Source organism: Phaseolus vulgaris, chromosome 3 (assembly GCF_051622355.1).
Source record: "Phaseolus vulgaris cultivar YP4 chromosome 3, ASM5162235v1, whole genome shotgun sequence".
NCBI lineage: Eukaryota > Viridiplantae > Streptophyta > Magnoliopsida > Fabales > Fabaceae > Phaseolus > Phaseolus vulgaris.
In genome coordinates this window covers 13,093,475-13,106,255 of record NC_143500.1, presented here as the reverse complement: position 1 = coordinate 13,106,255, position 12,781 = coordinate 13,093,475, and the positions used below count along the sequence as shown (strand labels likewise).

Below are 12,781 nucleotides of genomic sequence, written 5' to 3'. Positions count from 1 at the left end.
TTAGTTTGTTTCTTCCGTTTTGTTTCCAATTAGTAATTATTATGTTCAAGTTTGTATGAATGATAGAATCTTCCTGTGTCACATTGAATGCTAGTTGATAATGTGTTCAGTCGGATTTGGCAATTCTTGGAATTTATCCAATTTGTTTATTTGTCTACCACCTATTTGATGAAATTCCTAAGCTAACGTCACTGTATAAACATATTTTATTATCATCTTTTTTTTATACGTTCTCGTTTAAATGGGAAGGGGTTTTTTAAAAATCTGCTTATCTTTCCTTAACTGCTATTTACTCTTTAAAAAACCCCAATATGCAACTTTAAGAAGATGAAATAATAGAAAGAATCCAATGTTATTGAAAGACAAATGTATGGTGAATTGAGTATATATTGTGGAAAAAATATCTAGAGAAGAAATAATGGACAATGAGTGATGAGTTTTACTAGCAGGATATCGCACATGCTCAACCATAATAGAACAATATAGATCATCATCACATTTTCCAAATAAATTTATTGGTTTCCTTGCTCCTTCTGTAAAACAAGAAGTAAACAGAATTAAAAATAGGGTTAATTCTGTTATTAATTACTTAGAAAATAAGTGGTTTAATTTTGGCGTAAAAATAGTTTTAGCTGTGGAAGCCAAAATTATATATAGATTCTCTTGTACAAAATTTTGGGGTAATAAATAATCATTTTCATAGTTCAGTATCCTTTACAATTTCTTAGTGAATCGCGAGTGAGTGAATGCAATCAAGGTTGGAGCTAACCAACCTTTGTTTGTTGTAGTTGGTATCAGTTAGCTAGGGACGTTTGGGAGAAGATGGTGTTCACAAAGGAACTGGAAACTCACATGTTGGAGCAGACATTACGAAAGCACAAGAATCTACAGAGAAATCATTGGATTTGCTGCAACAAATGTTAAAGTTTCGTTTCTTCCATAGCATCTTTGAACGGGCCAAGAAAATTGTGACTGCTGCTGGTGTTCCAGACACACCTGATTCTGATGAGTTTGTAATAGAACGTGCACAAATTCAATTTCCCACATTTGATGGAACTAACTTTCGGGTTTGGAGAACAAAAGCCGAGCAGGTTTTTGAATTAGAGGCTATACTGACAGAACAACGTGGGGAGTTATTACTTTTATCCATGGATGGTAAAGCATTTTCATGGTAAAGACTTCAAGAATAAATCTTGGGAACAAAGTTTGCAAGATGTGGCATATCGGTTTGATGACACTGCATTTGAGGATCCTGTCACAAAATTATCATGATTGCACTAGGAAGGAGATTTGGGTGAATATTTGGAAGCATTTGATTCTCTATTGGCTTGTGTAGCTGTCAAAATCCATGGCATTAAGTTTTTTTTTGTCTAGATTGAAAAGTGAACTGGAAAAATCAGTAAGAGTCCACAAACCATAGTTGCTGCAAGAAGCTGTGTATTTTGCAAGATTCCACCAAGAAGATTTTTTTTTTAAAAAAGTGGGCAGTTTTGAAACACAAACAAAATATACAACATCTTGGTCAGCACCTGTTAACTCACAACAGAGTCATTCCATAACAAGTCTGCAGCAGAATCATCCTATAGCTTCAGTGCCGTGATTAGCAACTGCAGATTCTAAGTTAACACATCAACTTCTATTTCTAGAAACGAAGTTAGTGATAGGATTGCGAAGAGATTGTGTCAATTCTGTGTTGGTAAGAGGGATAAAAACCATAGGATGAAATGTAAAGTATGGGGTAAATTAAATGCACTCTTTTATGCTCAAGAAGAAATATAGGCAAATATAGTGCAAGACACTGATTCTGAGGAAGAACAAGCAATAGTTGACAGTATGATTCACGATGCAGACGTACACATCTCCCTCCATGCTTTACAAGGCATACCTGGTGGAAATACATTGCCGCTTCAAGGATTAATCAAGATGCAAAAAGTACCTTTTCGGATGGACACAGGAAGTACTAATGATTTTATTAGGACACATGGGTTAAGTTGCTTGGGTTGAAAATACTTTGTCAAGGATTTTCTGGTGATGGTTGCTTTTGATAAAAAGCTATTATTCACTAGGATTGTGTGAGCAAATAACATGGAGATTCAATGATCATACATTTACAACAGATATTTTAGTGTTACCTAGCAACCCATTTGAGATCATTTTGGGCATGCACTGGTTTAGGACACTTGGGGTGAAATTTATTGGGACTATGCAACTCTTACTATGTGATTTAATCATCAAGGCCAGGAGGTGATATTGCAAGGAGATCAACCAGGCGCATCACTTCAAGAATTGATACGGAAACTCAAACTGGTACAAGGCACTTGTGTATTACCTGAATTGCTTGGATCAATTTTACTTAATGTTGTTGATATAGTTGATCAATAGGTTCTAACACCAGACAAAATGATCTTTCAAAAATTGTACAATAGTTTTAGTGGTTATTTGTGGAATCTACACAACTGCCATCTAAGAGGAAATGTGATCGCAATATCAATCTAATCAAGGACACATCAGTTTGCTTGAAATCATATATATACCCACATGCCCCAAAAGAAGAAATTGAGAGACAAGTATAAAAATTATTGGCAATGAGATTTATATTAAGAAGTAGACTTTAAGCCTAACTTAACCTTATAAAACCAACTTATAAGGTGGGGTTTGCACCCACTTATGTACTATGAAATGTCCTTATCTCTAGTCGATGTGGAATCTCTAACACATGCTGAGACCTGCCAACTCGTGCTTGAGTCTATATATTATGAGTGATCTGATAGCGGCCGAATAACGGGTGTCCTGATAAGCTCAATGAACTCTCGTTAGGATAAACTCTAAATGACTCTAATACCATATTAAAAAGTGAACTTTAAACTTAACTCAATCTTATAAAACCGGTTCATAAGGTGAAATTTGCTTCAACTTATAAACTATTAAATGTCCTTATCTCTAGTCGATGTAGGATCTCCAACAAGATTTATAAGGGAAAATACTAGTTCTTATGCTTCTCCTTTGGTGTTGGTAAAAAAGAAGGATGGTTCTTGGAGGTGTTGCACAAATTTCATGAAACTTAGAGCATTCACCATAAAAAAATAAGTTTCCTATATCTCTAATAAAGATTTGCTGGATGAATTGAATGGGGCGTGTTTCTTGTCCAAACTAGATCTTAGAAGTGGCTATAGGCTATAACCAAGTTAGAATGCTGATATCCATAAATCAACATTTAGAGTGGACACTACGAGTGGGCTGTTTTACCCTTTGGTTTGGGTAATGCACCTACCACATTCCAATCACTCATGAATGGCATCTTCAAAATCTATTTAAGTTTATTTTAGAATTCTTTGATGACATCTTAGTCTATACCAAGACTTGGAATGATCATGTGGAATGCTTGACTACAACATTACAGATTTTGGAGGAAAATGTCTTGGTTGTCAACTATAAAAAATGTAGTTTTGGAAAGAAGGAAATAGCATATATGGGCCATGTGATTTCAATTACGGGTACAATTAGACAAAGACAAGATTTCAGCAATTCAACAATGTCCCACTCCAACAACAATTAAGGAACTAAGAGGATTTTTAGGCCTTTCAGGCTATTACAGAAGGTTCATCTTGAATTGTGGAAAGATTGTAGCCCCACTAACAAAATTGTTTAAAAAGGAGAAGGTGTTTAAGTGAATTAAAGAAACAACTGCATTTCAGAAGCTTAAGCAGGCACTCATGTCTGCACCTGTTTTGAGGTTGCCAGACTTCACACAACCTTTCACCATTGAGACAGATGCATCGAGAGGAGGCATTGGGGCTGTTTTGTTGCAGAATGAACATTTGATTGCCTACATTAGCAAAGGCATTGGGACCTAAGTACGAGTTGTTTTCAGCTTATGAGAAAGAATTTTATGCAGTTTTCTCAAAAATGGCAACACTACTTGTGGGGGTAACATTTCATCATAAAGACTGATCAAAAAGCTCTTCAGCATCTGGTAGGGGGCATTATATTCATTTTACCCTCATCAGTTGTGTTGTGAGAAAGAATACGTGTCTGTTTCTCTAGGACTGTCAAATAAGTATGAATGAGTTCCATCACGGTCAACTTTACGTTGGTAACAGCTATCATTAGTAATGAGTGTCAAAATTTGTTTTAGTATATCTATTATTCCTATTAGTAGGATTTTCGCTACCAAACAAACTCGTCAAAATTCTATTTTAGTTCTAGTGTCTGTGATGTACTCTAAATCTGACTTTTTCAAATTTGATTTAAGTTATTTCTTGACTTTTAAAGCACAATGGGGAACTCGTTTGTTTACTCTGTCTTAATTTGATTACTCATGTCTCCAGATAAAGTGAGCATAACTCAAGTTTCATAAAGGAATATATTACTTCTCAATGCATATAATTAGTACTGATTCATCGTAAGTTGTCAAATTAAAGGCAGAGGCAGACTTAAATAGGGTTTGTAAATATGTCTTGCTGACAATGTTCACCATATATTCATGAATATATATTACTCGTATTCAGAGGAATTCAAAGGTCCTCTGTATAATATTTTGTTAAGATAGTCAATTTCGCTTGAATCATTGTGTGCAGAATATTTATGCTGCGGTAGACATCTGTTTCGTTGTTTGGCTTAGAAAGTGTGCAATTGCATTTGCACATATACACATACACAACACACACATGTGTATAATATATATATATATATATATATATATATATATAACTTTTTAAACTAATTTCTATGACATTTTTTTTCTTTATTATTAACTAAATAAAAGAAATTGTTTTACATTTAATTCAAGCCTTGATGCATGTGGATTCGTGTGTATTTAGAAGTGTTGATAAGAGAAGAATTTACAAGGAAGCCTTTGAATATTAGATAGTGTTTGATGCATTGACGGTGAAAGGTGTAAAAGGAAAATGATAGCAGAATATGTTTGTAACTTAAGAGCTGAGAGACCTGAACGTGGAAAGTATATTAGGAGGGTAAAAGGTGTATAAACAAAGAAAGATAATAGAAGATGGTTAGCTAAAAGAACCAAGATATTAAAACAGCTTAAACTAATAATAATAAAATGGTTTGGTTTAGTTTGGTTTTTGCATAAATTAACAATTAAATGTTTTTTTTTTAAAATTTGTTCGCTGCAAAGATAAATGTGGAATGTGGTTGAATGAGGATGGTGAAGGATTTATAACATGAATGATGAAGGATTATAAACCATATATAAAAAGAAAATAAACTTGAGGGCATTTTTTTAGCTTTCTTTATACGAGCACCATATCATTGGATAATATAAAAATCAATTTCAATTAAATCTTAATAATGATACAGGGTTTTTATTGTATTTTTATAACTAGCTTGCCTTTATCTTTATTAATAAATAATTAGTAAATAATATTATATTTATTTTATAAAGCTGATCAATATTAATGTAAAAAATACTAACATTTTTATTTTAAATTATTATATATTATTTGAATATTTGGACTTGGCTAATTTTATTTTGGTAATATTTAATATTAAAATTTTATGTTTTAATTTTTTTCTTCGTGAAAAACTCAATTTGTTCAAATGTGAAAATTGAAATATAAATATTTCAATTCTTTTATTTTAAAAAAATAAAGAAAATTCGATTATAACTAATTTAAATTTCATGAATTTCAATTTTTTGTATTTGTTAAAATTCTTTTTCCAAGGTTAATTTTTAGTTTGTCGAGACTTTTGAGACATACTAGTTCCACTGCCAACTAATCTGCAGTAGTGTGAATGGCCATAGTTTTTGGTTCACGAAGTAATTATTTGGATCAATGCAAATTGAAATTGAAGAAGCCACCTTCGGGCACCAGAGTGCTTCTTGCTGCACTTCCTTCCCTTCTTCAGCCATGTCCATACACTTTTAAAATTCCAAAATTGTCTTTCAGTAAAAAAGATAAAAATAAAAAATTTGTTTTACCTTTGCATATTGAAAACGAATGTGTTTGGTCCTTGGTGCTTGTTGTTGCTCTAGTCGTGGTAATAGTGGTGCTTGTGGTGGTGCCTTGTGGTGGTAGTGACAGTGGTAACTGTGGTGGTGGTGCCAACAGTGTTGCTGTCGTGGTGGTCTTCACGGCTCGTCATTCTAAGGTAAGTCTTCAGTGCTTTAAACACTTATTTTTCCGGATTGGGTTAATCCGCTAGATCATCGGATTGTATAATCCGTAACAATTAATGCAAAGCAATGAACTTCATGTTCTTCACCCCTATAATCCAGAATGTTTTTACAATCCATAAGACAATATTAAAGTGATTCGGATTAGTTAAATCGGAGGTATACCGGATCTGGAACAAACATACTCACTTTTCTGAATTGTGTAATACGGTAAAAAAATGAACTATGGATTACATAATCCGGAAGTCATTTTAGAACTTCAAATATGACTTATGGATTATGTAATCCAGAATGCAATTTGTTGTTTTAATTTGACTTATGGATTACACAATCTGGAAGTCACTTTAAAGTTGTCAAATGCATTACGGATTATCTAATCCGGAAGGTATTATTTGACTTATGAATTACACAATCCGGAAGGGTAATTGAATGTTGTTTTTATTTTGCATACTTGTGTGAATTATGAAAATTAATAAAATAGAAATTTATGTTTTATGAATGAAGGTGTAAGTATGGACATGGAGGTTAGATTGATTGCAAAAAGATCGAATGAAGTAAAAATGATATATATGGAAGAATTAATGAATTATGTGCATCAACATGAATTAGTTGAAGAGGATTATGGTACTAATTTTACAACAGATGAGGTGAATAAAATTTCATTCTATTTATGTTTATTGCTTTATAATTTGAAGAAGTGATTTTGTAATATTGTTGGGATAACTTTGTGTAGGTTTTTCCTTCGCGAGAAGACTTACTTGAATGGGTCCATAGGGTTGCTTATAGACTTGGTTTTGTTATTGTCATTATTCGGTCTGACATAGCAAATGAAAAACAAGAGAGAAAAACATATATCTTATTAGGCTGTGAAATGGGGGGTAGTTACAGAAAGTACAAGGATGGTTTGGAGGTTACTGTAACTAGTACTCGAAAATGTCAATGTCCCTTTAAATTGCAAGGTAAACCTATTGGAAAGGGTCAAGGTTGGGTACTTAAGGTAATATGTGGTACTTATAATCATGATTTGTATGATACATTAGTTGGTCATCCATATGCGGGCAAATTAAAAGCGAATGAACATTTCATGCTTGTTGATATGACTAAAAGCATGGTTAAACCGAGTAACATACTACGTACTTTGAAGGAGAATAATGAGGATAATATGACAACAATAAAGCAAGTATACAATGCAAGATACTCGTACAAGAGATCAATTAGAGGACCACGAACTGAATTACAACAATTAATGATGTTGTTATACCGTGAAAACTATCTTCACTGGAGTACGTGTCATGAGTCTTCCAATATTGTTAGTGATATTTGTTGGACTCATCTTGATGCTGTGAAACTTTTGAATGCATTCAACATTGTATTCTTGATGGATACGACTTACAAAACAAACAAATATCGACTGCCTTTGCTTGAGATTGTTGGTGTGACTTGTACAAGTTTGTCCCTTTTCTGCTGGTTTTGCATTCTTATCTAGCGAGAAGGAAAAATACTTCATATGGGCACTACAAAAATTTAGAGGGTCAGTTTTGACATCGCATGTGGGGTCTGAAGTCATTGTTTGTGAGAAAGATCTTGCTTTGATGAATGCCATCAATATCGTGTTTCCTAAAGCAAGAAATCTTCTTTGTCGGTTTCATATCAATAAGAATGTTAAAGCAAAGTGTAAAATGTTGGTTGATTCTGTCGAGGCTTGGGAAATTGTGATGGATTCATGGAGGACTATCATTGACTGTACAAATATTGCTAAATTTGATGAGTTTATTAAAAGTTTTGAAACTATTTGTTCACCGTGGCCATTACTTGTTGAATATGTGAAGAACACATGGATTATTCCGCACAAAGAAAAATTTGTAAAGTGTTGGACAAATTCGTTAATGCATTTGAGAAATACAACATCAAACAGGTATATCAATGCCTTTACTTTGTTTAGAACATGTATAACGTCTAATTGTTTTATGTTTTATACTTATACAGGGTTGAATAATCTCATTAGTCTTTGAAACGAATATTACAAAATAGCATGGGAGACTTGTGCTCATGTTGGGATGCTATCAAGCATGTTATTATACTTCAACATAACAAAATCAAGGCATCCTTTGAAATGAGTCTACATGTGATAGGACACACATTCAATGTGCAGTTGTATAAAATGTTGGTTGGCTTTGTATCTAAATATGCTTTGATTCTCATTGCTGAAGAGTTTGATCGGCTCAATGATGTGGGGTTTGATAGTGAATGTTGTAGATGTGTACTTAGACGGACTCACAGATTACCATGTGCTTGTCAATTAGCCAAATATGCTATGGGTGTCATTCCTCTTAATGAAGTTCATGTTATGTGGACGAGACTGAGCTTTTCAGATTTATTTGAATGTGATTCATCATCTGAGTTGTCAATTCAACAAGAATGGGATGTCATTCTATCCCGGTTCAAACAAGTTGACATGTGTGGCAAAGTGACAATTAAAAACAAGTTGTGTGAAATTGCCTACCCAGACATGACAACATTATGTGCACCACTTAATGTAGTTAAGACAAAAGGATCCCAAAAGAGTCAAGCAAACAAATTTCAGAGGTATGCAAAACGCATTCCTTCATATTTTGAGCATGTAGATCGCATCCATCTTGTAAACGATAACTCATCATCTTTGAAGACTCCTAAGGGAAAGGTTAAGGTGACGACCAACACCAATGCAATTCCCATGTTTGATCAATTTCATCCGAAATGTCACCCTTATATTTTGGATGTAATAGATGTTAAAGCGGATGGACATTGTGGGTTTCGTGTTATTGCCTCCTTGTTGGGGATGGGTGAAGAGTCATGGCCACTTATCAGAATGGATTTATTCAAAGAAATATCTCAGTGGCGTGAAGAATACGCAACATTGTTAGGTGGTCATCAATGGGTAGAACATATCAAGAGATCCCTACTAGTGGATGAGTTGTCAGTGGTATATTCATAAGAGTCATGTGCATTGATTAATTGAACTTGTATGCTATCTAATTTCATTATTGTATTTTGCAGGCTAGTGTTGACAAATGGATAACAATACCGGATATGGGATACTTAATAGCAAGCAGATACAATATTATCTTAGTCTGTTTGTCTTTGAAACAAAATATTACTATTTTCCCATTGCGTACTGCACCCCGTACCGATGTTAGTCTACACCGATTACTATGTACTGACCATGTATATGATTCACACTTTGTGCAGGTAAAAATGGTTGATGATCGTCCCATACCTACCGCTGACATTTTATGGTGTACACATTGTTACCCAGAGGCAAGGTTATGGTCATCATATTACGTTGGACGGATGCAATCTTTTACCCAATTAATTAGTATTAGTCCGATATATGTGAACCTTGGAGACGATTGATGTAGACATAATTTATTACTTAACTTCTTATTCATAATTTATTACTTCAGTTCCGATTCATAATGAATTCGTGTTTATGTTAGATAAAAATAAAATAACAAACACTACAACATAAATTAATTAAACCATATTGTACACATACAAAGTTACTATTATTACAATCATGTAATAAAAACAATATCAACGACGTCCACGAACATTACGTGATTGTCTAGTGTACACCGCCTCGTCATCTGTCACACTTCGGGATAAATGCAGCGCTGCCTCTATACTCTCATATGCGTCAGTGCCTTCAGTGACCTGACAACAATCTATCATGTGTTGGAGAATACTAACAATGCGCCTAAATATACGCAGCACCAACTTCAAAATAAATTAAACTTCTCAAATATATTGTTTAATCATATAACAATAAAAAAAACTTACCGAATGTGCACCCTCATCTTGAGACGAGAGACATGCCTGCTCAGCATTTGGACTACGAAGGAGACGACGTTGTACCAAATGAACATCAATATGAATATCAACGACGTGGTACCACTTGCCCATCATCATGTAATTCTTGTTGATTGTCATTATCAATATGAACATCAACACCAATTCTTTCCTCGACAACACCTCGATCTCTTCTATGGATGGATGCCGTCTTGTTCGATCATGACCTTGAGATCCACCACCTCTTGTTTTAGTCATATTTGTCATAGTTGAACCATGGCACATAATCTAAAAAAAAGTTCTTCAACGGGAAACAAAATAAACTAAACACGGATTACATAGGTGAAACTAAAAAAAAAAAAAAAGTCACTTCCAAATTAGCTAATCCAAAATCCTAAAATTAATACTACCGGATTACCTATTCCAAAACCAACTTAAACAATAACACTAATACATAATCCAAAACATTCAAAAACACATACCAGATTATATAATCCAGAACTAATTAAACATTACTGGATTATTTAATCCGAAAACCTATGTAATCCGGAACAAAGAGAATGCATTCTTTAAAACAGTTCCTCTACCAAGAGGTACAAAGAATCAGGAACTAACCTTTTCAATGTTGAATGAAGAGGCTCAATGCTTGAACAGTGATTTGGAGTTTAGAATGGAAGTGAGTGGTGCTGCTTTGAAGGGGAGGATGGGGGCTGCTGGGAGAGGATGAGTGTTTGTTGGTGGTTTGAAGGAAAGAGGGTGAACGTGTTGGTTCTTTGAAGGAGAGGGGTGGGTGCCGCTGCACTTGTGTTGCTGTTGGGTGAAAGGCAAAGTGTTAAAACAAAATGTGGAAAGGTAAAATTAGGTTTACTTTTAATTTTTTAATATTATTTACTGAGGGGCATAATAGTAAAATCAAGTTTACTATGGGGGTGGCTGAAGAAGGGATGGAGGTGCAAGAAGAAGCACTCCTGGCACCACGTGAAGGATAATTTTAATTTTCCCTGCACCATATGATTTTGACCTGCACCCAATATTATTTTTTTAAAATTCCAAAATCATCCTTGTCACTTGTATTTGAAAAAAACAGTTGCAAGGAGCTCCTTTGGGTGTTAGTCGTTTGCAGTGGTGGTGGTGGTGTATGTCATTTGGAGTGGTGTGGCGGCCGATACATTGTTGTTAGTTGCAGTGGAATTTTTGTTGTTGTTTCAGGTAAGCATTTCAGTTTTTGCATGGTGGAGGAAATTAAGCAAAATTTTCTCTGGATATCGATGTCCATAAAATGCATTACGGATGTAGATATTTGGAACTGTTAAGTGTAACTTCTGGATATCCACATCTGAAATGTATAATAAGGTATCCAAATATTTGCGTAAAAAAACCAATGTTGGGTGTGTGAGAAAGGTATGAATGTTGATATTCGAAAGTCATTTGTCAGTTTGGATGTGTGAATCCAGAATGAATAATTTGTGTTGTGGAAATGAATATCTGGAATGAATACTTTAATATTTTTGACATGTATGTTTTTGTATACAATAATGCCAATGGATACCGTAGATTCATACATGAGAATATAAAAGGAGATTGTTGAGTAGGATGGATTATATGATGTTGATTTTGAGCAGTCAATATCTTATAACCCGTTATATAATAAACGTAGGGCACATGAGTGTAGTGAGAGGCGTTTACTATAAATGAGGTAAGGTCAAATGTGCTTTATTGTAGTCATAGTATGTGAAGTGTATTTTATGAATGATATATAAATTTGGCATATGTTATTGTAGGTTGGTAATTGAAATGAGTTGTTGGAGAGGGTGAGAAGTATTGTCTATAATTATGGATTTGTTATTGTTATATAAAGGTCGAATACATGGTCTGACAACGAGGAAGGATGACGTACGCATTATTAGGTTGTGAGAGAGGAGGTAAATACAAACAACAACAGATGACCCACCAATGTCTCTACCAAATCATGATTGTGAGACTCACAAATGAATTGAACCATCCACCCTTACCACCTTTTACTGGTTTGACTCGCAATTTGAAAGGACAATCACATTTCTAGTTCCTCTTCGACTGACATCAAATCCTTTTTGTATTGTTTGTATTTACTTCTTATCTCACAACCTAATAATATGTAGGAAGAAAGTAACTCCTTTTCGAGCCTAAATAAAAAATTATAAAAAATACTTTTTATATGCATTTTTGTTTTTGTTTAGGGAAAAAATATGAACATTTCTAACAAACTACATTGATTTTGCACAATTAATTAAATGTATTGTCTTAGGACAAACCTTGTAGGGTGTTAACACATTCCCTACATGTAATCAACTCCTGGACCCTAAATTTGATTTCATAGACAATTTCTTTTAAGGATTTTTCCGTAGTTCTCCTTGATAAACTACGATGATGACTCGTCTATTTTTTAAAGTTTTTTTTCATGGTCCTGTCGTGACCTCAATTGCAACAATCATCATTACAAGTTTTCAACGCATAACCATTTATGCCAAATAATAAAAATTTCAACTTCTTTTTTTATGTGTAGTCTAGAATTAGAAACATTCTAGATTACCGAATCTAAAAGCCACATATTTACTTTAAAACTGACCAATTTTGAAGAATGCTACAAATCTATATGTTATAGATTCAAAAGTATATTATCTTATGAACTTCACAATCTCTAAGTTTAAATTAGAAATTCGGATTGTACAATTTAAAATTTTAATTTGAGGATGCGTTTCTATCCTATTGTATAATTCATAAATTAATCTACTATAAATATGAATTGTTCAATCTAAAATATAACTAGTTGATGATAAC

At 33.8% G+C, this 12,781-nt stretch overlaps 1 protein-coding gene across 1 annotated transcript; it reads left to right on the top strand.

Annotated features, from left to right (window-relative positions):
- Nucleotides 1-917: 917 nt before the first annotated feature.
- LOC137839104 (uncharacterized) lies at nucleotides 918-9,529 on the top strand. Its single transcript, XM_090300057.1, has 5 exons — nucleotides 918-1,155; nucleotides 5,996-6,111; nucleotides 6,870-7,316; nucleotides 8,289-9,098; nucleotides 9,173-9,529. The coding sequence occupies exons 1-5, from the start codon at nucleotides 918-920 to the stop codon at nucleotides 9,527-9,529; spliced, it is 1,968 nt and encodes a 655-aa protein (XP_090156183.1).
- Nucleotides 9,530-12,781: the final 3,252 nt, after the last annotated feature.

Coding starts and splice junctions, on each gene's coding strand:
- LOC137839104 (XM_090300057.1), top strand. CDS start 918: ATGTTAAAGTTTCGTTTCTTCCATAGCATCTTTGAACGGGCCAAGAAA. Junction 6,112..6,869: donor TCACGGCTCGTCATTCTAAG/GTAAGTCTTCAG, acceptor AACTTTGTGTAG/GTTTTTCCTTCGCGAGAAGA. Junction 7,317..8,288: donor ATATGACAACAATAAAGCAA/GTATACAATGCA, acceptor TTCAATGTGCAG/TTGTATAAAATGTTGGTTGG.